Source organism: Neopelma chrysocephalum, unplaced genomic scaffold (genome assembly GCF_003984885.1).
Source record: "Neopelma chrysocephalum unplaced genomic scaffold, ASM398488v2 Primary Assembly neopelma1_23, whole genome shotgun sequence".
In the NCBI taxonomy this organism is placed as follows: domain Eukaryota; kingdom Metazoa; phylum Chordata; class Aves; order Passeriformes; family Pipridae; genus Neopelma; species Neopelma chrysocephalum.
The window spans coordinates 8,041,497-8,064,458 of record NW_020897691.1 but is presented as its reverse complement, the minus strand read 5'-3'; the positions used below and the strand labels follow the sequence as shown (position 1 = coordinate 8,064,458).

Here is a 22,962-nt window from a genome sequence, read left to right as displayed (position 1 = left end):
GATCCACCAAGCCATGACTTCAGCCTACACAGCACTGGCATAGCATATAGCGGTGTAACTTTCTGAGAACACTGCACTTCCAGAAAGAGGAACATAGGACTGAAGAAAGTACAGAGAACAAAAATTAACAGAGGTCTAGAAAACATGACCCATGAAGACAGACTGTAAGACCTGACTTTGTTTAAAGTAGAAAAGAGAAGTCTGAGAGGAGACAGGATAACAACTGCCAAGTATGCAGAGGGCTGCTACAACAAGAAGGTAATGTACCTAATGAATTAAGACAGAGAAAATAGGTTTACATTGCAGCAAGGGGATTTCCCACCTAGGGAGGCTGTGGAGTCTCTGTCACTGGAGGTTTTGAGGGGCTGTTTAGAAATACATCTGTCATGAATGATTTGGAAATAACTGCTTTGGGCTGGTGGGCTGGTCTTTAGAGATGACTTCCCAAAGGTTTGCCTTTCTTCTGTGACTGGATGACAGAACCAAGCTCATTGTCCCATTATTTTACAATACTTTTCCAGTCAGAACAGATTTTAGTCCAGTAATAAAAAAAGCAAAACAAGCCCCAAGAAATCACAAACTCTCTCTTGTCTGGACAGAAGAGAAGGCATGAGTTCATTTGTTTACATTACCTAAGACAATGCAAATGTCTCATTGTGGTTCATTTAACTTTGGCCACAACGTAAAAATAATCTGGAAGGTCGTAATCTGGGAATGGAATATCTATCACTTTGTTAAATCAAATTCATCATAGCTATAATTCTTCTCATTCATACCACATAATTTGCTCTATGTTTCAATACCTTCCTTTAGCAACATTCAGTTTTCGTGAAAACATATACAAGAAGAGCCTTCAGGTAAACACTAAGTTTTGGATAAAGATTTTTTTCAGTTAAAGAAAGATGCTATATTCACACCAAACAACTAAAGATTTAACATAAACCAGTTAACATAGAACTTGCTTATGATCAGTAACTTCTGTAGGCCTTCTCAGGTGTATCTAGCTTTCAGATTTTAGACTGTTTTTTCACCAAAAATTTGTTATTAATACAAGTATATTGTTCTACCGTGAAAGTTATTAAAATGCCTGAGACAGAGTCCACTCCTAGCAGTACCATGTTCACAAAACCAAGCAGAATTACTCTTGCTTTACTGAAGTGCAGAATTCTGAAGAGCAGAATTTGTCTTAAGTGATCATGGGAATGCTGGTGGGTAGAAGGTCAGTATAGACAATTAGGTAAAAAGTAATATATCCGAGAAAAATATCTTACTGTCCTTAAAAATGATTGCACTTTTAAACCTGCAAGGATTTCAGGGAAAGTACTTTTTTAGTCTTTAATTTCTGTTTGTCCATATTTTTGAACTACTGCTCCTGCATTGAAGAAAGGCATCCTAAATTACGTTCTAAGAGAAATTTCATACTTCTTCATTTTTATTTATTAAACATACTCCAAACTATTTTGAAATATTTTTAAGCATTTTGATTGATATTTTCTTTTTCTGCAATAAAATACTATGAGAAAAATAGATCTATTCATTGTTCAAAAGGGAAAATACGAGTAACAACACAATTTTGAAAAGATAATTGGGTATGACTAAATGAAGAAATAATGGAAGAAAGAAAAGCACAAGTGCCACTCACTATCTCCAGATATTCCAGGAATATATAACTTTGCATTTAAATGCAACCATCCTTTATAATTGAAAGCAATATAGTCTTGAAGAATACATCCAAAGAGCACTTCTTTCATGGTGTAAAGCAGAGTTCATATGTGGGCTTGCTCCTCCCCTCTTCTTGATAGTATAACCCAAACTTGCCCATAGCTTTCATTCTACAAAGAAAACTGAGTAGTACCTCATATTTTGCAAGCCACTTAATCCCAAACAGTTTTTAACATCCACTTCAAAACAGTGATGGCCACCCTACTGTGCTTTCTGACCTTCAGAGCACCAGAAGATGCTGTGTAAGCTGCTGCGTAAATCCATTTTAATAATTCTGTGGCATTTGGTAGAAGATGTTCAGCTGGGAAAGTCCCTAGCATAACAGCACACAAAAAGTCACATCAATCCTCCTCCCAGCATATAGGACATTCAGGGACAGATGACACAGCAAATATTTAATGAAACTAGACTATTCTTCTGCCAATTGTTTTCCTCACATATTGCTACATATTCCTTCAAAGCAAGACTTTTAATTTTCTAAAGATATTTGGGAGTTATTTTTTTTTTCCAAAAGCAGTCTGAAAGCATACTCAAAATTCCTCACAATGACCTATTAAATATTTACACTTACAGCTGCCTGTGTCAATTTTTTATAGCTGAGACATACTAACCTATTTGTCTAATTTCTAATTGTCATGTATTTATGACAGAAACTGAACATATAAACAGTCAGATTTGCCTGTTAAAAAACAAAGGTATAGATAGTGCTTCTGTGGATACACTCTTCTATTGAAGACTAATCTTTTATGACCGTATTTCTTTAGCAATTAAGTATAGCCTCCTGTGTCCTTCTATCAAAGAGACCTCAGAAGGAAAACTTAGTGATGATAAAAATTCTAAATATAACATTACAAGATGGTAACATTATCCTCCTAGTTGCCATTAGAAAACCTGCTTTCAAGCATTTAATTTTGCCAGACTTGAAGTGTGTCAGCTGAAGTTTTCCATCCTCAAAACCACAAGCATTCAAGCATTTATGAGGAATCCAGGGGGGAATTTTCCTTTTTTTTTTTTTTGTGAATTTCCATTTGAAAAGCTTTAGTGCCTGTGTGGAAGGGCACATTCCCTCTATCCCCTGAGGGAAAAGGGGTCAACAAATTCTTGGGCTGTGGAAAAACTGCACATCTGCAAGGGCTGAACAGATGAAGGTCTCTATTCATCATGGATGGATAATGCTGTGGTCATGGCCAAAGTGCTCGAAAGGGCTTTTCTGTCCAGGAAAAGTCCTTGATGAAAGTAAACAGGAAGCACCATACAGCTGAGTCTCACTTAAAGGAAAGAGAGATAATACATTAGATTTGGAAGAAGAGCTCCTCCTGCAGAGATCAAACTAGGGGTTTTGGGTATACATACTGGCTGATGGGGGACTGAGAGCAGCTAGTCCTAGAAGGTAGGAGATCTAGAAAATGGAAGTCTTTCCCTTTTATTTCAGTCCCATGGGGATTGTGACAACCTCCATGCTTGCAGCAAGCAAGTTTTTCTACATGTGTCCTCTGCCTTAAGCTTGAGAATGTTACTCTTCTGTTTAAAAAATGTGGTTCCTTAAAAAAAAAGTAATAATTACAGTTCACACCTCCTCAGCAGATGTTTCAACCTCTCTGAAGAGTCAGTCACTAGTAAGTTCCAACTCATGGCTTAGAAACACTTTACCTGCAAATACAGCTATGGACCGTGCTGTTCTTCTGTATTTGAATACTGACTCTTGATGTGGAGTCCAAAGCACACAGATGAGAAAGTAAGATAACTGAAGTTTGAAAAAGACCATCCTGAGAATCTCTGTGGTGGAAATAAATATTTAAATCTTGCAGAAAATTTGTGAGTGTAGTGTACCAGTACGAAGCTGCAGCATAGAAGGTGATGTCTTGGTTAATCTGATTTTGAACTGAACAAATATTAAAAAGTATTGAAGTGGGTTATTCCACATTTGCTTTGATCATACCAAACCTGATTCTGATATTCAGAGTCCTGCAGGGTATGATCTGGCTGCACTACACTTCTTTAGTTATTGATGAGACCATTGTGTTCTGGAGAATATCTGGATACGATACATACTGACAGTATATGATTTTGCTCAGCAAAAAACTGCTAAAGCCTTTACCAAAGAGCGTTTTTTTATGGAAACTAAACAACTTACAGAAATAACTTTATCTATTTATACTAAATATTTCATACATAAATTAGAGGTGTCTATTAAATATAACATTCTTTCCAGTATTGAAAGTGATCTGGCCATACTGATTGATGTTAAAGTGGGAGTGGTAATTTCAATTTTTCCCCTTTTTTTAAAGAAAACTGATTAATAAATTGTCTTCTGGCAAATTTAACTGAAAAGGCAGCACAATTTTGCAAGCAAAAGAAAAAATCTGTGTCGTTTCACCAGTCACATACATGCTCTCTGCTCTTACATAGAGCCAACGAACATTGAGAATGTCTAGTTTTTTTAAAAAAAACCAGTTGTCTAAAAAAATCTTTTCTAACATCAAGACAAATAAACTAGGAAAAATACAAGAAATGAACATTTTTTCCCATTATTTTATTGTCGTATTACTTTAACATTTTTGAAAATATTTAACAATTATTTAAAAGACAGAAATAGTTTCTTCTAAAGAGAAGATATTTGTCACATATTCCCTAATACATTTACAGAATGTAGTGTAAATAGTAAACCAGTAAAACTCTGCTTTCAAACAACAACTATGCTGACTCCAGTAACCCCAAAGAAGTATAACAAAAGGACTCCTATGGCATTTCAGAAAGACATACAATCCTTCTTTCTTTCAAATTAATTTAAAAATTTTGTCACAGACAGATCTAGCTTTAAAAATGTAACACTTGTTATTTTGCTTGCATTTTCAGTCTAGACTAGAGTAGTCTCAGTCTAGCAAAGCACTACAGAATACACCTAACTATAAGCATTCAATAAGTCCTTTGAAAGCCACTTCTGAGGTGATTTGCTAAAATGAAGTCAGAATGAGTAGACTCCTTCTTTTCTTGATCTTCTGTACTTATTATTGCAATAAAGGTAACAGATTGTACAACATAAGAAGTTTGGGAACAGCTTGAGGAACTTGCAGAAAATAAAGTCAGAAGAAAATTGTAATTTAGAGGGAACATTATGCCACTTGCTTATGGCCAATTAGCAGTCTTCTTTCTCTCAGCAAGTTGTTATTCTCAGAGTACCACGGCCAAAGCCCCACAGGTTGGCAAGTATCAGGGTAGAAACAACTGGAGTTTGCCATCCAAGGTGGCTGTGGTGAGCTGCAGTTCAAAAGAAAAGAACATATGGCTTTAATAAGGATCTTTCCAGTGAGAACAGTTTGCTTTAGAGTAACAAACCGAATGAAGATCATTAAGATATTTCTTTTATGTTAAGATGTCCAGGATTCATTTCCAAAAAAAGGAACAACTTAACCTGTAGACTCTTCTCAACCAAGCTAATCTGAAAATTCCATTTTACTTAGATTTTTCTTTTCCAACTATTTTCAAATTTGTGTCAACATCCGCTAACACATCAACAGTCTGTAAAACTGAAGCATATGTTTAAACCACATAGAAAGTCAAACAGACTTCTATGTGTATGACTCAAGAAGAGAGTATGGAAGAAATAAGAAAGAGCTGGAATAAATGAAGATGGAAAATACTGTGAATTAAATCAGGCATACCAACAAATGCAGTTTTCTGATTTTTATTGGTGTTAAATGCAGAATAAGAATTTCCTTTGCAAGAAAGTATGTTGAAAAACTTCTATGAAGACTCAAGTCTCGAATACATGCATAAAGAGCCTTCAACTGCATTTAGCTTTCTTTTACCAGTCTCAGATCTTAATTATAAAATAAGAGGAAATACTATTTTCTGCAATTACTTCCACCAAGAAGCACTTGAAAACCTGGTGTATCTCAGAAAGGGATGATCTACAAACGGTATCACTTATTTTCCATGAAAATTTCAAGATGCTTAGTCCTTGCATATTAGAATTGACAGTTATTCATATCAGTGATAAAAATCTGAATAGCAGGAACCAAACATGCATCTCATTCTCCAACCAGTTCATTTGGTTAACTTTGCACATCCTCATTTTTCTTGATTTGTTCTTTCTTTGATGCTTTTAAGAATTTGTTTTATTCCTTTGAATAAGGAGCCTCTGTGGTCAATAAGTTATCTTCTGGGTTTGTATTCCCTCTTCAACATCTCCAGTGATCAATTCTTCTATTGTCTCATAACTCTTATTTCCCAAGACCATGACTGTTGTTCTCCTATTTTCTTCTTTCTCACTCTCATTTATGTAACATGAAAGTATAGACTACCAAGAACTGTCAGATTTAATTCCTCCAGTTCTATTTTTTACAGCTATCCAAGACTATTACATATCTCCAAAGACTTCTAGTATCTCCTTATCTACCTCTGTAACTTATTATTGCATTGTTGTTTAACCCCAGTTGGCAACTGAGCACTGTGCAGCTGCTTACCCCCTCCCTCCACTCGCAGTGGGATGGGGGAGAGAATCAGAAAAGAACAAGTGAGAAAATTCATGGGTTGAGATAAAGACAGTTTAATGGGAAGGAAAAGGAAGAAAATAAATAATTATAATAATAATGATAAAATAATTAAAAGATACAATACAAGTGATTCACAATGCTCACCACTCACTGACCAATGTCTAGCTAGTTCTCAAGTAGATGCACCAGGTCAGTTTTCCCCCAGTTTATATACTGAGCACGACATCTTATGGTATGGAATATCCCTTTAGCCAGTTCGAGTCATCTGCTCTGGCTCTGTCCCCTCCCAGCCTTCTCACTGGCGGGGCAAGAGCAGCTGAAAAATTCTTGACTTGGTATAAACACTGCTTAGCAACAACTAAAACATCAGTGTGCTATCAACACTATTCTCATACTAAATCTAAAGCACATCAGCTACTAGGAAGAAAAACAACTCTATCACAGCTAAAACCAGGACATATTGTAAAGATGACATATCTATAAAATATCTAAATAATGTATCCTTTCTAAATTTCTGTAGCCATTTATCTTGTAGAAGAAAAACAAAAAAAGAAAATGCTTTTATTATTATTTCATATTATCAAAAGAGAACTGATCTAACCTGAGAAATCAGAGATGAATTTATTCTATACTGAAGATTCATTATTACAGGAGATAATACAGAAACCTTGTTTAGCTTTCAATTTAAAACAAAATAATTGTAAACAAACTGAAGTTTTACAAGACCCAAGGAGGTCATCTTGTCCATCTTCATGCTCTAGGTGTAACCACTGGAAACATTAGAAGAGCTTAGCTATGGCTTTGTCTGGCTAAATATTGAAAACTTTCAAGGGAATTTCACAACTCATTCCAGTATTGCATTGCCCTTCCTTAATGTCCAACCTGAACCTCAAAAACTGCAGTGTGTGGTCAATCCTCCGATCATATCCTCTGACAGTACTGAAACACTGCTTGGCTGCCACCTGCTAAATGTATTTGCTACACTGCTATTACATTCTTCCAGATTCCTTCTGTTTTCATTAATCACAAAAAATTATCTTTCTACTCCATTTAACCACCTCCACAATTTTGGCAGCACCATATCAATTATTAGACAGTTAAAACAACACTCATAATCCAAAAATTGCCTAATTATTAAAGAAATATTTTATAAAAAATAGAGCTTTCAGTAGGTTTAATGAGTCATTAGCATTCTGATTTCTTTAAATATTGGTGTGGATTTTTTCCTTCTCAGACTCAGGTTCCCTTGGGTTACATCTAGACATTATATGGGTTAATGTAAACTAGCTCTGCTCTAGTCCAATGGATTGAAAGTCTGTTAGCACACTGAGTGTATCCCTGGAGTTCATTTTCTGGTTTGGCTTTATCAGAGACAAGCCCAAAATGCATTCTCACAAACCATACAGCAATGAGAAGTGAAGTGGGATAAATAGGGACAGCTTGTTGAATCACTTCAAAAGCACATTTCTGATCCAACTAAATTGCTAATACACAGCCACAGGAAGCCCAGTTTAGCTAGCCTTCAGATTTTAGAATAGATTTCTATGCCTGATTGCTGAAAAAGCATTTTCACTTGTCTAAGTGGCATACTTCATAGAATTATAGAACCTCCTGAGCTGCAAGGGACCCACAAGGATCACTGAAGTCCAAGTCCCGACCCTGCTCAGGACCATCCCCAAGAATCACTCCACGTGCCTGAGAGCATTGTGCAAACTCCTGATTTATTACACTTAAGAGCTATTAAAATTGATTAATGACGGACGTTCTGAGCTATATTTAGAATTTATAGAAATCTCAGTAAGATTTTAAAGAAAAGAATAATGTTTAACTTATGCCAATATTACATTTCCCAATAATGCAAGCATGTTACTTAATTCAAACCCCTCAGCTCCCAAACATGATACTCCAAAACTGTTTTACACTATATTTGAAACCTCAATAGGAGTTAAGTCAATATACTACTTAAAATTAAAAAAAAACCACAAAACCAAACAAAAACCCAGACAACAAAAACAAAACAACCAACCAAAAAAAAAAAAAAACACTAGCAAAAAACCCCAAACTAATTGTGTCTTACTATTACATATTCAAATTTTGGCATAGGTTCTGTGAATAATTTGAAACCTATGTAAAGGTTTCATGTGGGACACCAGAACATTATAAAATATTAGAGGGCATATGAAAGAGTAGACTATTTTGTTTATGTCTATGTATACATGAGGGAGGAAAAGATTTTCAAGTAGGGCAGAGAAGATTGAAGTTTTGTGCATTTTAGAGCTTTTTACAGAAAATTCAAGGTTTAAAAAGCATCTCTGACACGTGGTGCCAGAACGGGGAGGAGAACAAGTTCTTGAATACAGTTCTCCTTTACATGGGCTGCAGAAGATACAAAAGTTTACCACAATAAAAAGTTTAACACAGAAAGTTAAAACAGTGCCATGCAGTGTTGGAAGGCTGTCAGTTAACAAACAGAATGAATTTCAAGACATTGTCTACTAAACTCCCTTTTATATTAACACAGTATATTTTTTTTTTTTTTAATTATCTTTGGTGGGTGGGAAATATATTTTTGTAGTGATGTCACACTACAAAAAACCACAAAAACATGCTATAAATTAGAGACCTCAAAATTTTAAGCCACAAACATGAGCAGTTGGGTTTGTATAGAAATGCATGCATATAACCAATATTTTGTTTTAATATTTCACAGAACACATGTATATCTATGAATACAGGGCAGGCTTCAAGACGTACTCTACTTCAGAAAATAACAAGAATCAAAGCAATTTCAGCTAGTTGCACATTAGTGATACATAATATGATTTTGCTTTCTTTTAGTTAGTATAAATATGCATAATATTCAAGTAGAGATACAAATTTTGAAAAAGTCTTCTAGCTGCACAGCAAAAAGTATCATCTTGACAAAAGTCCAGTATCTCAGCAGAACAGATGGGAATATAAATTTTAGGAGTTTAGTATTTTCAGCTTTTATTATTCATATTTCATTATTATGAAAATAAGAGGCCACAAGTAGAACCAATGCTCTTGAATCTTGCATTGGTTTCACAACTAGCAACAATCAAGAGCAACAGTAAAAGGAGACATTGTGGAACTGGCTTTTAGTATATTTTTCCTGTTCAGAAAGTGGTGCCTAAAGCAATGCTTTTATTTGGAGCAGAAGAATAGATAAACTGGAGCAAAGAGCCGGAGCTATGGTCTGTCTTGGTATCTTCTCCAAAAGCTCTATAAACAAATACCTACGAAAGAGTGAGATAGTCTATCCTAGGGAGTCTAACCTAGCGCTGGGTTAACAGTTATACTCCATGAACTTAAGGGTCTTTTCCAAACAAAATGGCTCTATGGTTCTATGACTTCCTGAGACAAATACATTTTCTACATATTTGCTGATGTAGTCAAGGGTTGACTCCCTCAGCATGAAACAGTCATTCCTAGCATCTAAAATCTGATCTCTTCATACATCCTGATAGGCAAGAGTAATGGACCTTCCTGCCCTCACTGATTTATCATAACACAGACAGTGTTGCCATCCTGGCCTTGTTTTCAGGCTATAAATTCACTGCTGTATCCTTCCTATACAGGACTGCATTTTCAGTCTCTACAGGACTCATTACTTGTTGAGGTTTATTAATTTGCCTCTCTTCTATGCTGTCATTAACATAAAGGATATCTCCACTGCTAGCAAGGTGTGCTCTATGTTCCCTGTACACTTTGCAATCATGTACTGGAGTGCCTCACTGATTACCCTTCTTCCATCAAATTTGTGATAAGCCTAACAAATCATCCAGGCTGCTTTTACCCAGTGCTGATCACTCTGTTTTCCCATTTTATTTCTTATTATTTGTGCAAATGTATCACTAGTTCTTTTTTTGGAAGCCTTTTTCTACCTGACCATTTTTAGCCTCTGACATACCTGTGATGATACAGAAATTCTGCATCTTGATCTTTCACAGAAGTGTCATCCCAAACTCGACCTTCAGTTTTAAAACCTTAGTTCCCTTATGATTCAGATTAAATTAATCTTTTCTGGATAGATGTTCCTGGAACGTCCTGGTGAGTTTCCGTAATGTATCATATTTTTAAATGATTTAAATTACCCACCTCAGCACCTGCATCTCTTTGTTGTCAGACTTTAGTAAATATTATTTATGTGCTCAATGAAAGCAAAATTCTCATCTGTATTTAACATGACATTTTTATAGGCAAGTAAAACTAGGAACTCCCAGCAAGTCTTTTGATGTGTTAAAATTACTTGACCAAAATATAATATATCAAACAATCTTAAATCCATCTTCTATACTAATATTCAGAAATCTTTTTCACTTATATATGATATTGATGAAGAAAACCTGAAGGAATAAGCCACCCCAAATAACTGCAAACTCCTAAAATGGATCTGATTTGTTTGACTTACCCTTCTCAAACATAGGTAGGAATCTGTGCAAATATATAATAATCTTCAAGCAGTAAGATGGTAAAAAAGCCCCCAAATTAAAGACCCTAATCTAAAAGAATACAATCTACTTCATATTCTTCTGCCACTAGAGCTAATGAAGAAACAAATACATGAGAGAAGGTAGTTATATCTTTATGCCACTCCTGGAAGACACATCAACCCCGTAGCAATGCAAATGCTTTGAGTATAAATGTGATGCAGGATAGGGTTGTAGGGAAAGCTCTGTACATTTTCCAGCTTTTAGATACAAGCCAATGCTTGTTAAGTCCAACAAATTTTGTTTTAAGTTTCCTCTAACTTCAAGGGGCTTCAAATAGTATCTTAAAACTGGAACAACACACTAATTTAGAGTTACTCTTTACAACTCACAGCAATCCAAAGAATCTCTTTTCACTACTTGCTGCTATACTATTAATGACAACATAAACAGGCCCCCAAATGCTGTTTTTCTTTTAACAGTCCATATTAAATATTTCCATTCCAGAAAGCATGCCAGTTTGGCAGTAGACTCTCATGTGTGAAGAACACTAGGAAAAAGTGTTATTTGACAGGAGAACTACTGGGAAAGTGACTCAAACAAAATTTATACCATGAACCTAAATAAATTATTTTCTCCTTTCTTTAGTGTGAGCGTTGCTCACTACATATGTTGTCTTTCTCCAAACTTTTTAATTTTTAATGGCATCATTATATTAGCTTGGGCTTTACAACATCATACCTGTTTTTATGTCAAAAACTATTATTAATTTTGTTGCTGATTTCACTACAAGCAGAAAGATGGAGAGTAAAAGAATAGTCGCTTTAAAACCCCCAGACACCTTTGCAGTAAAAAGTGAACTTAGGAAAGGACTCAATAAACACAATTGCGTTCTTCTACCAATCTTTTATTTATTATATTTTTTCCACCATAAAGTTCTGCCTGAACAGACACTCCATCCTGGTGATCTAACACCTTGGGGGACTGCTCACAGGACAAATGGAGTCTGACACTTTGAAAAAGCTAATTCCATTTCAAACACAGTATACTATTCCCTTTGAATGCCTAATGGGAATGTGTTTCTACTGTGTGAAGACAGATTACAAACGGCAATTTTGAGAAAATATATGTGAGATTAGAGGGTGAACTACACTTTTCCCTTCCAGAAATTATACACCCAGGAAAGGGTCTAGGTATTGAAACACAGTAATAAAGGAAAGTGCGATTTATTACTCTGTATGACAAAACTGGGAGGAGTTGTTGACTCCCTTGAAGGCAGAGAAGCCCTGCAGAGAGACCTCGACAAATGGATGGCTTCAGCAATCACCAACCACATGAAGTTCAACAAGGGGAAGTGCCATATTCTGCACCTGAGATGACACAACCCTGGATGTATGTACAGACTGGGGAATGAGATGCTGGAAAGCAGTGCCACAGAAAGGGACCTGGGAGTCCTGGATGATGGCAAGTTGAATATGAGTCAGTAGTGCCCTGGCAGCCAGGAGGGGCAGCCATGTCCTGGGAGCATCAGGCAAAGCATCACCAGTCGAGGGAGGGGATTGTCCCGCTCTGCTCTGCACCGGGGCAGCCTCACCTTGAATATTGTGTGCAGTTTTGGGCACCACAATATAAGACATTAAGCTCTTAGAGAGCATCCAAAGGAGGGCAACAAAGATGGTGAAGTGCCTGGAGGGGAAGCCATATGAGAAGTGGCTGAGGTCACTTAATCTATTCAGCCTGGAGAAGAGACTGAGGGGAGACCTCACTGCAGTCTACAACTTCCTCGTGGGGGGAAGAGGAGGGGCAGACACTGATCTCTTCTCTGTGGTGACCAGTGAGGGAATGGCCTGAAGTTGTGTCAGAGAAGGTTTAGGTTGGATATTAGACAGAGTTTCTTCACCCGGAGGGTGGTTGGGCACTGGAACAGGCTCCCCAGGGAAGTGGTCACAGCACGAAGCCTTACAGAGCTCAAGAAGCATTTGGATGATATTCTCAGGCACATGGTGTTACTCTTCAGGATGGTCCTGAGTAGGGCCAGGAGTTGGACTCAATGTTCCTTGTGAGTCCCTTTAAAATCAGCAGATTCTGGGATTCTGTGATTCTGTATGTGCTGTGATTAAAAAGGAAAGTTCTCTACAGATCACATCACTTGTAATAAGAGAACACCACACTTCAACTCCCACAGTACAGAAGTATATAAGTTTTACATATTATCAATTTAGATATGTAGCTCAGTTCCTCGCTTTGGAATTACAGATACCATTGTTAAAAAATTTTCAGTGTAAAAAATTTCAGTAAAAAATTTTTATTTGTCATTGGTGCAATTACAAGGCAACAGCAATGGAAGTAGGTAAATACACTACATATAGACTCTTAATGTAGCCTTTCATCAGAATTATCCAGTCCTTTTAGATGCACATCTCACTTTTCACTTTTAATTAAAATCATACATTGATGTATCGCTCAGTTTATCCACTAGAAAGAAAAAATCCTTTTCTGGTATAGTTTTTTTTAGTTATTTAGATTGAGGAAAAAATAATAGAGAGGAAATCTAGAAGAGATAGGGATTGATAGAAGACAAAAAACAAAGCAAAACAAAACAGCATCTCCAGTTTTATGAACATAATTTGAAATGGATCTTACATAAATGTAATGAAGAGTACAAGAAAAAAAATAGTTTCAGTTGCCTACTGAGCATTTCTTTGGAAGGCAGTAGTGGTAAATGTCTTACTGCATATTTCAGATCTCAAATTAAGAAACTACAGAGGTAAAAGTTAATAAGGAAGAACTGGAAAGAACAAAACCCAGAAAATCGGAACAACTTATTTAATCTTTTCCTGGGTTAAGGGACAGAGAAGAGGAATAAAACACATAAATATTGATAAAAGTATTCAAGCTAAAAGGAGAAGTAATTTCAAAACAAGACTGAGCCATTTATGACTAATTCATGCTCACATCTGAGGCTTAAGCAAACTATAACCGTCTTTCAATGCAGTCAGCCCTATTTAAATTAATAAAAACAGGCCCCTACATCTAAGGTAGGGATTTGAACCCTTAGTATAATAAAGACAAAACTCCAGCTGACTTTCTGGGGACCAGGATTATAATTAAGATCTTTAAGTTACTGTACATGTATATAAGCCATCTTATCAGTTGTTCTGACTTCCCTTGCCAGACTACAGATGCACAGAAAGCCAACAGTTACTTCAGATTACTTATTTAATACTTCCACTACATTAAATAAAAAATTTCCTATCAAATTAAGAGTTTGAAGTATTTTGACTTGTTTGAAAAACAGAGCTGAAGCAGTTTCAGAAGACAAAGGGGAAATACATCTTAGACAACAAAATCTTATTGCAAGGACATTTATAATTTCTGCAGACATCAAGTTTTTAATCCAGCTTGCCCAGCATTCTGTACAACCCTGGGGACACACACTCCCTCTCAGTGAAATGGTGGGATACCCCATCTTGTGTCCAGTCCCAAATTACGTGACAGTTTGCATTGATTCTTACATCAGAGGGCACATGTCAGCTTGTCTGACTGTAGCACAGCAACACAGCAATCCTTCCTGGTCTGGGAATCCATACACAGTACAGTTAATTCATGGACAAGAGACAAACCTAGCCTAGATTAAAGGCTTCTAGAGGGGCACAGAGAAAGCAGCATAGTGCTACCAATGCTTGAGACACAGTTGCTGCAGACAGCGTAAGAAGAATCAAAATTGTTTCCCTCATCATGTGAAAATTCATGAGGGATTTTGAGGTTTTACTCTCACCAGCGATGCACTTTGTGACATAATATTCTACACATATTATTTCTCAAATTGCCAAATATGATTCTTGGCGGCTTTATACAGAAGTTTGGCCCCCCTTGGCAAAGGAGGTACTTGCATCAAGCCTACTGGAGTCAAGTAATAGATACCATTTCTTGAGGCAAGTAGAGCCCAAAAATTGCTACAGCATCCCACATGATGACTTAGTAGCACTTAGACAAACTGCAAAAATTGTTTGATGTCGCACATTATGTTGCCATCCTCACTCAATGGACTCAGTGCAAAACTTGGCAACCAAAAGACTTCATGTGCCAATAATGCCTATATTCTAAGAAAAGATGTTCTAACTTACCTTAATTAGAGGTATCATGCTAATCACCTGATGCTATTTCAATTTTATTTCTGTCACAAATAAAATAATTTCTATTCCTATGCCTCATTACAACTGTTAATTCTTCTTTCAATTTTTTCTTTCAATTACATCATCAATAAGAAATTAAGAACATACTATGAACATTTCCTCTTCTATTATAACCTTGCTTTACTGCCCTATTGGTAAAATCATGCCATACATTAACAATGCATGTCTATACGGGCATTTATGCATGAGTTCATATCCATACATACACAGAGTTTATGTTTACTTTCTTCAAACTTTAAAAGTTGTTTTATGTACTGATTGTGTTTCAGATAAAGAATACCTCAGAGTCTTTTTTACTGAACCCACAAAGGTTCAGGAAGCTGCATTTAAACAAGAGTGTTATGTTAGTATTACCATGTCTTTATAAATACACATCAACACAATTTAAAATACAGCTGGTTTGCCTCGGGATATTACACTGAAGAAATCTAAAATGTCTTACTTTGCTGGTTCATGTACATAAAAATAGTATAAGGAATAAACTTATCCATTGTTAGAGTAACTCAACCTAAACCTATACAATTGGTTCTAAATTTACAGTATCTAAACAACCTGTAAGATGTTTATCCCCACATTTGGGATTCCCTTGGAGAGTTCATAGTCAGAGTCAGCGCTTCTTTGCTTTCTGACAAAAAAGCTGAAGAATTTCCATATTCCTGCATGAAGCCCTGCTCCCTCTGGAGTTGAGAGGAAAGTCACCAGCAACTACAAAGAGCTGGAAATAACCTCTAGGGGTTTGTGGTTTATACCACCAACAATGATTACCACTTCTGATTTAGGTATTCATATTGACTGCTACATCTGTTTTGTAGTCACAAAAAGAGACTCACAGAACTTAAAAATACTGAGATTGAGATGTGGAATAGGAATGCTACAAAAATATTTTCAATTGTAAGAACAATTAAAGTCTTAGGAACAGATTCTCTTTGCTGACCAGATTTAAACTGGATAATTCTACTGGCTTACCTATTTTAACTTCACTTTTCCATTGTTTTGACTGATATCATAGTCAGTTACATCTCAGTTGCAAATGGTCCTTCTATCACAAAATTTGACCATGCAACTAATTCTTTAGATGGTGTAGTGGGTTGACCCTGGCTGGATGCCAGGTACCCACTAAAGCCACTCTCTCGCTCTCCCTCTGCAGCTGGACAGAGGAGAGAAAAAAACCAGTAAAGGATTCATGAGTTGAGATAAAACCTGGGAGAGGTCACTTACTGATCACCTTCACAGGCAAAACAGGCAAAACGGACTCAACGGATAGTACTTAGATTTATTACTAACAGGATAAGAGCAAAGGAGTGAGAAATAAAATAATCTTAAAAGCACCTTCCCCCCACCCCTCCTTCCTTCCACGTTTTCCTCCTCCCTCCCAGTGGTGCAGGGGGATGGGGAATGGGGGTTACGGTCAGTTGTTGTTTCTGCTGTTGCTCAGGGAGAGGAGTCCTTCCCCTGCTCTCGTGGGGTCCCTCTCACAGGAGACAATCTTTGATGGACCTCTCCAACACCAGTCCATCCCTCAGGCAGTTCTTCCCAAACAGCTGTCCCGTGGGTCACTCCTCCATGGGGTGCAGTCCTTCATGAATGAGCTGTACCGGCATTGGTGCCCCACAGCGGCCATAAATCCCACCGGGAAAAACCTGCTCCAGTGTGGGCTTCCCTCTCCACGGGCTGCAGGTCTCTGGCAGGACCCTGCTCCATCTTGGGCTTCCCACAGGGTCACAACCTCCTTCATGCATCCACCTGCTCCAGCATGGGCTCCTCCATGGGCTGCAGGTGAATCTCTGCACCCCAATGGTCCTCCATGGGCTGCAGGGGCACAGCTGCTCCACCATGGTCTGCACCACGGGCTGCAGGGACCTCAGCTCCAGTGCCTGGAACACCTCCTGCCCCTCCTTCTGCACTGATTTTGGTGTCTACCTTTTTGCTCCTATGTTCTCACTCTGCTCTTCCCTGGCTAGAATTCTTTCTGTGCAACAACCTTCTGTTCTTAAATATGTTATTACAGAGGCATTACTATCACTCCTGATTGGCTTGGTCTTGGCCAGTGGCAGGAAGTCTGTCCTGGAGCCGGTTGGCATTGGCTCCATCGGACAGGGGAAGCATCTAGTAGCTCCTAACAGAAGCCACCCGTGTAGCTGCCCCCTCATTACCAAAACCTCGCCACAGAAACCCACTACAGATGGTCATGTCAGCTCTCCATAAAACAGCACAAGGAAAGGTACACACCTCAGAATGGAATCCATAAGAGCAGCATGCTGAGTAGGGAGATATTTGCCAACACATCCAAAAAAGAAATGATGAAATCAGGGATATACCTTCCATCTTTTCCCGGGGTTTGGCTCCTTATCGCGAACTAGGCAGTGGGAAGCTACCTCCGCTCAGGATTCACAGTCTAGAACACTTTCCTTAAAATAGTTGTTTATGGCCTGCCTTGCTGTAACTATTGGCTGACTACTGCAATTCACTAGGGATTTTTTTTTAGCTTCTGAATATTTTATTCAATATTCACTTCAGAGATAGAGAGATATAAGTATATAGATATATAAATGTACTCCAAACAGCAAACTCTTTTAGGCAAGGACCTCCATGATTTTGGGTACTATCAAAGAATTGATACCATGTAAGAGAAACTCATGCTAGGAAGGGAAACTCCAGTATATGTTATGGCATGTGGCTGCAGTTATGGGCAGGAGTTGGCAGAGTCATTCATCTCCAGATGAACTAAATAATAACTTGCACTGACATATTTCCCCACAAAGTGAGTATAGGACATGGAATGAAAAGAATATTCTAGATGAAGAAACATTGACCTGTTTCATGTATCATCAAGATCCATTCTGCAATTAAAAGTTTTTCTGTCCCTACTCTTCCAATTAGAAGTTGTTCCAGGTCCCCACTCATTTGATTATTAGGCAGGAAAATAGAAAAGAGGTTTTCAGTTTTTCCATGATTGCAGTTTCTAAGGAATACTTTTTGAAAGTTTCATGGATGGAATAAGGATTCTACTAAGAATTCCACATTCCACAATATTTCACTATTTCGTGATTTCAGGCAATTCTCCCTTCCGTATAGTTCCGTAGTTCAAGTTCTGTGCAGCAGACACAAATTTGCACAGATCAGAGGACAGTTGCTTATCTGGTTGCTCATTTTTTCAGTCACATATCCAGACATATCTCTCACGTATTCCATTTTAAATGTGGGGCACTGTAATAAAGGGGTTGTCATAATTACAGCATATTGAAGGCCATCTTGGAGCAGCCAAGTTACTGTCAGTTTCCCCAGAGAGATTGTGGAGTCTCCATTCTTGAAGATATTCAAAAGCTGACTGGACATGGGCCTGACTAACCTGCTGAGTAGGTCCTGCTTGAGCAAAGGTGTTGGACTGGATGACCTCCACCAGTCTCTTCCAACCTCAACCATTCTGTAATTCTGTGATACTAGATTGGTGAAGCAGGGATCTGAAGATACTGCATCATGAACAACAACGAAGAGTGCAATGCAGTAGAGTATGTTATTTGCCTCAATCATTATTATATAAGAAAGAAGGTGCCAAGATTAGTCAAACTTTGGTAGAATTAAGTGAAATCCAATTAAATTTTTAAAAATTAAAATATATTATTGGTGCTATTTTTAATACATTTTTAATGTAGAAAGCACTTTTACTATATTCTTACAATAGCAATTTTTGAAAGTCTGCAAAATACACTTGGAACTCACATGGATGGACAAATGATCAGGAATGTTTTCCAGACCATTTGCTTTAATGACGGGTTTGAAACAACTTAAATGTAATCTCAGACATTCTTCAAAAGCCTGCCACAGTCTCTGAGGCTACTAATGTTTGCATGATATCATTGTCATTACAATCCTGTCTCTTCACTCAGTAACTAAAAAAACTGAGGGAAACATGAAAAAGAGTTTTTACTAGGGTCCTACTCAGGTGTATAATTTCAAATTCCACTTCAAAATCTGGACATTAGTTCACAGTCAAATACACTACAAAACCAAAATTCTTTCATGCAAACCTAGCCACACAAGCATAGTTAGTCAGTCCCTTTCAAAGTAGTAGTTTTATACCCCTAATTATCCTTGAACCACCAGAGAAATGGATTTTCCTTCCTAAAACTGAAGTTCATATCAGAATTTAACAGGCCCACGTTTCTTCTTTTATTAGTCCACACTCACATTTACTTACAGTATAATGCTTTTTTTTTTTCCCAAAAGCCAGATATTCTCATGCAATTTTCGTATTTAAAATAGTCAATTCATCATGAAACAATGCATCACAAAAGACAGACAACTATCCAAAGAGTAAACCTTCTGTATGAAGGTACTTCTATTACTTGCATTCAACATTCTCAAAACAAAAAGCAAGAGTAAAGGGAAATTTTCAACATGTTTCATCTTGAGTACTGTCATTTCTATCCCCATATGGTATTTACAAAATTTCTCCAAGCGGCATAAAGTCTGCACAAAATCTTTAAGAAAGAGCAACATCTTTTTTCCAAGTAGTGTTAAGTGCTGACCACATATGCAAAAAGCAGCATTATGAAGTCATTTGTGCCTGGCAGATCTAGACCCAATAGAAAATAACTGCAAATGGACGTATTTCTTCAGGGTACCTAAATATACAGTTCAAATTGTCACAATAATTTAAAAGATCTTAAAATATAAAAAACTCTCTTATTCATAGAAAATCTCTCAGATTAGTTGTTTAAAAGAAAGGGGTATAAAAGCAGACAGACCATAAAAAATTTAGCAATTACCACAGTGGCTGGAGGAAACCTAAATTCTGCTTGATATTAGTTTAATTCTGGGTTAACAATTTAAATAAAGAAAATATATGCTTATACCAAAAAAATTGCTGAGACATAGTAAGTCTGTTTAAATATATATTTTTCTAAAAATACAATAAATGTAAGTTTTAAAGTACATTAAATTAATGGAAATGTTAAAAAAACTCAGTTCTGCTCTACTCTACAAAATACAGTATGATCTTTTTATGTGAGTTAAATTCACTAAAGCCTCTCCATATTTACTAATGACCTTTAGGCAGACTAATACCCATATATTTTGAAATTTATTAAAGTTAATGTACAGAGATTAAATAAAAATAATTTCAGGTGTCTGTGGATCTGGCCTAAAGTGGCTGAAAACAAGGAAATTTATATTTGCATCTTCCATACATATTTGTATGCAACAAAGTTTAACCTGAAATTAAAATATAACCTTATACATGAACTGCAGAATTGTACCTTCCTGATCAAGGTAATGGAAATGTGATTTCATAAAAAATCATTGCACTAGTACTATGTTATCACTTTCCCAAAGAATGAAACAGGTTCCACTGTGTCAAAAATACGTCTGGAAGCAACTGTTGAAAGTAATTCTTAAGATGAACCTTGAAGAGAAGGAGAAGCCAAATGTGTTTTCCATATATAATGAAGTACAGCTGTTGGCAGTCAAAAACCATAAAACATAATGAGATGTCACAAGAAAAAAGTACCTTCCCACTACTTAGTGACACATCACAACAGCCTGTACATGAAAGAGTCCAGGTGACCCATTAGTAGCAATGTGAGTGTGTCTTTGTAGTCTCCATAGGCTATGCTCTGAGACTCATGGGCTATTGTCACTTGGAATCTAACACACTAAAAAACATGAATAAGCCCGAAATCCCAGTGCTTTCCTGCCTTAAAAAGGGAAAGCTCTCTTGTCAAAAAATGAAAGATGATTTTTTACAGTGCATACAGCTAAAAGGCAGCTACAAGACTCCATGGCAGGATCAGCTGTATGGCATGAATTTTCCATTCAGGATCACCTCAGCATGTATAATCATCTTGAGAAGGACATACCTAATTGCACTTTTATCATTCAACAGACTATTATTATAAAATTTTTCAAATAGTCTTATATTTTGAGATTATAATCATTGACACTAGTAATTACAAGAAGTGTGCTGAGATGCAAATTTTCAATGGCAAACTATGGCACAACTGTGGACACATAAATGTAGATCACTCTTGTTAAGTGGAATTTCTCAAAGAGCATATATGCCATTTATCTGAAGTCAACAAAGGCTGCCTCTGGCTTTTGTGGTAGAGAATAGGAAGTACCCATTAGCTGCAAAACTCTAGACTGTTACATGAAAGCTCAGACTAATGATTCACAATTAATTTGAAAATTAAGCCCACCAGGATGGGCTGATTCATGGTGCTTACAGGCATTTTCTACATGTCGTAGGCACATCTCCTCTCTTGTACTGCCTTGGTGAAAAAACTGTCCAAGATGATGCATTTTCTGGGACCAGACATAGGTCTTTTCCTGAACAGCATCAAAAAGCACTTCCATTGTCAAGCACAACCCTCATGAAACCCTCCCACCACCAGCTCATGAGTGTTTTCAGGGCTGAGCTAAACTAGTCAGATCAGGAAATAGGTCTAAATATCTATTTTAATACCACTGTGTGTACCCATGCTCATTTTGGTTTTCATCAGGAAAATCAAATCTTCATGACCAAGTGCAGAAACCAGTTTCTTAGTGCCTTATCCAATTTGAAATAGGAATGAGAAGACTTTCCTACCACCTAGAGCTAATGTGAAAGCAGGTAGAATGAAAGAACTGGTATACCACTCAAGATATCACAAGCAAGAAAGAAGGAAAATTTGCATGTGTTATATAGGTGAGATATTTTTAGAAGTATTGTTTTCTTGATCTTATAAATATATTCCAAGTTACACAATATAATACAGAATATGAAAAAAGATATGTAGTCCTGTTTTGATAAAATTTAATTTTAAAAAGAAAAATCTTGTGCAGATTGACCTTTAAATATTTGAAATGCATATTCTAAATCTTAATGATACTTAAATATAAATGTCTTTTCAATAGTTTCCTATTCCTGTGCAAAATAGTCGATGAGTGTGTACACATTTTTTTCTTTGTAACCTTCCACTTTATCAAAGTGTAGGTCATCACATCTGGAATACTCTTCACTTCTCCACCCACAAAAGCTAGCAGGAATAGAAGGACAACATGAACTGATTTTGCTTTTCACTTTACATTTAACTTTGTTAAATTAGAAAGTTTAATCTTTCTGGTAAGCTGAAATAAACTTATCAAAGGTGTAATTTCAAGATTCCTTGCCGTTGCGATTCAACTATGCAACAGTAGGCTCTAAATGTGGAATTATACTCCTTTCATGAGATGAAGATTATTTATCAACAAATTATTTAATGTTTCTTACTGCCATTTGGGAAATAAGGTCTGTATCTGAGGTTCCTACAAGTGATAAACTTTGCTGTTTGTCAGTTCCTCATTAACCTGATATCTTTTGGACAGCACATATAATATAAATATATCACAGAGGAAAGCTGAAATGAAAATATCTTTGTGCAAAAATGCAAAAAAATTTATTTTTTAAATCATGTTTTAATTTATTTTCTATCATATCATTTGCAAGTATGTAGATTCCTATATGTGTTTTTGACTATAACCATATAAAATATGAAAGGACCTAAATATTCCCTCTAGCTAGCAACACAGTGAACACACAATTTCAAAAATATTCTAATTTTCAGAGCACTGAATATTGACCAATTTCTCTTAACTTTTCAAAATTGTAAATATGCAGAAGTATTCTCCAGGAAAAAATGCAACACCAAATTTCAATTTGGAGCAAAATCAATTACTAAAATAATATACACTCACAAAATACTCAGAACACTGAAGACTAACCAGAGTTAGTTTCCTGGAACTTCTTAGCTCACAAAAGAAAAACAGTAGAGAAATTAGATTAATAGCTTTCTTATAATGTGTTTTTCCTAAGTGTATGATTTGTACAGCCAAATGAGAAGTTTAAATGTAGCATGTCAAGTAACAAGTTCATTCAGTGTGCTGCACCTCAAACATACATATAAAAACATTTGCATTAAGTAATTGGGGGGGTGAGGAGGAGGATTGTTTAGACTGAATAAGTTATATTTAAACCCAAGTTTTAAAACAACTGTAAGTCTTATAAGGAGAAGTCTTCCATTTATATCATCACAGAAACAAAAACAAAGAACTTTCAAGGCATGAAATTTAGAGCATGTC

General features: G+C 36.5%; 1 protein-coding gene across 2 annotated transcripts in view; it reads right to left on the bottom strand.

The window, feature by feature from the left end:
• Positions 1–4,915: 4,915 nt before the first annotated feature.
• The window catches only part of WDR27 (WD repeat domain 27), a 107,760-nt gene continuing 89,713 nt past the window's right edge, over positions 4,916–22,962 (bottom strand). For both annotated transcript variants that reach the window (XM_027686091.1, XM_027686081.1), the window contains one exon: positions 4,916–4,980. In XM_027686091.1, coding sequence (XP_027541892.1) covers positions 4,933–4,980 — 48 coding nt within the window. In that variant the 3' untranslated portion in view covers positions 4,916–4,932. The remainder of the gene's footprint in view (positions 4,981–22,962) is intronic.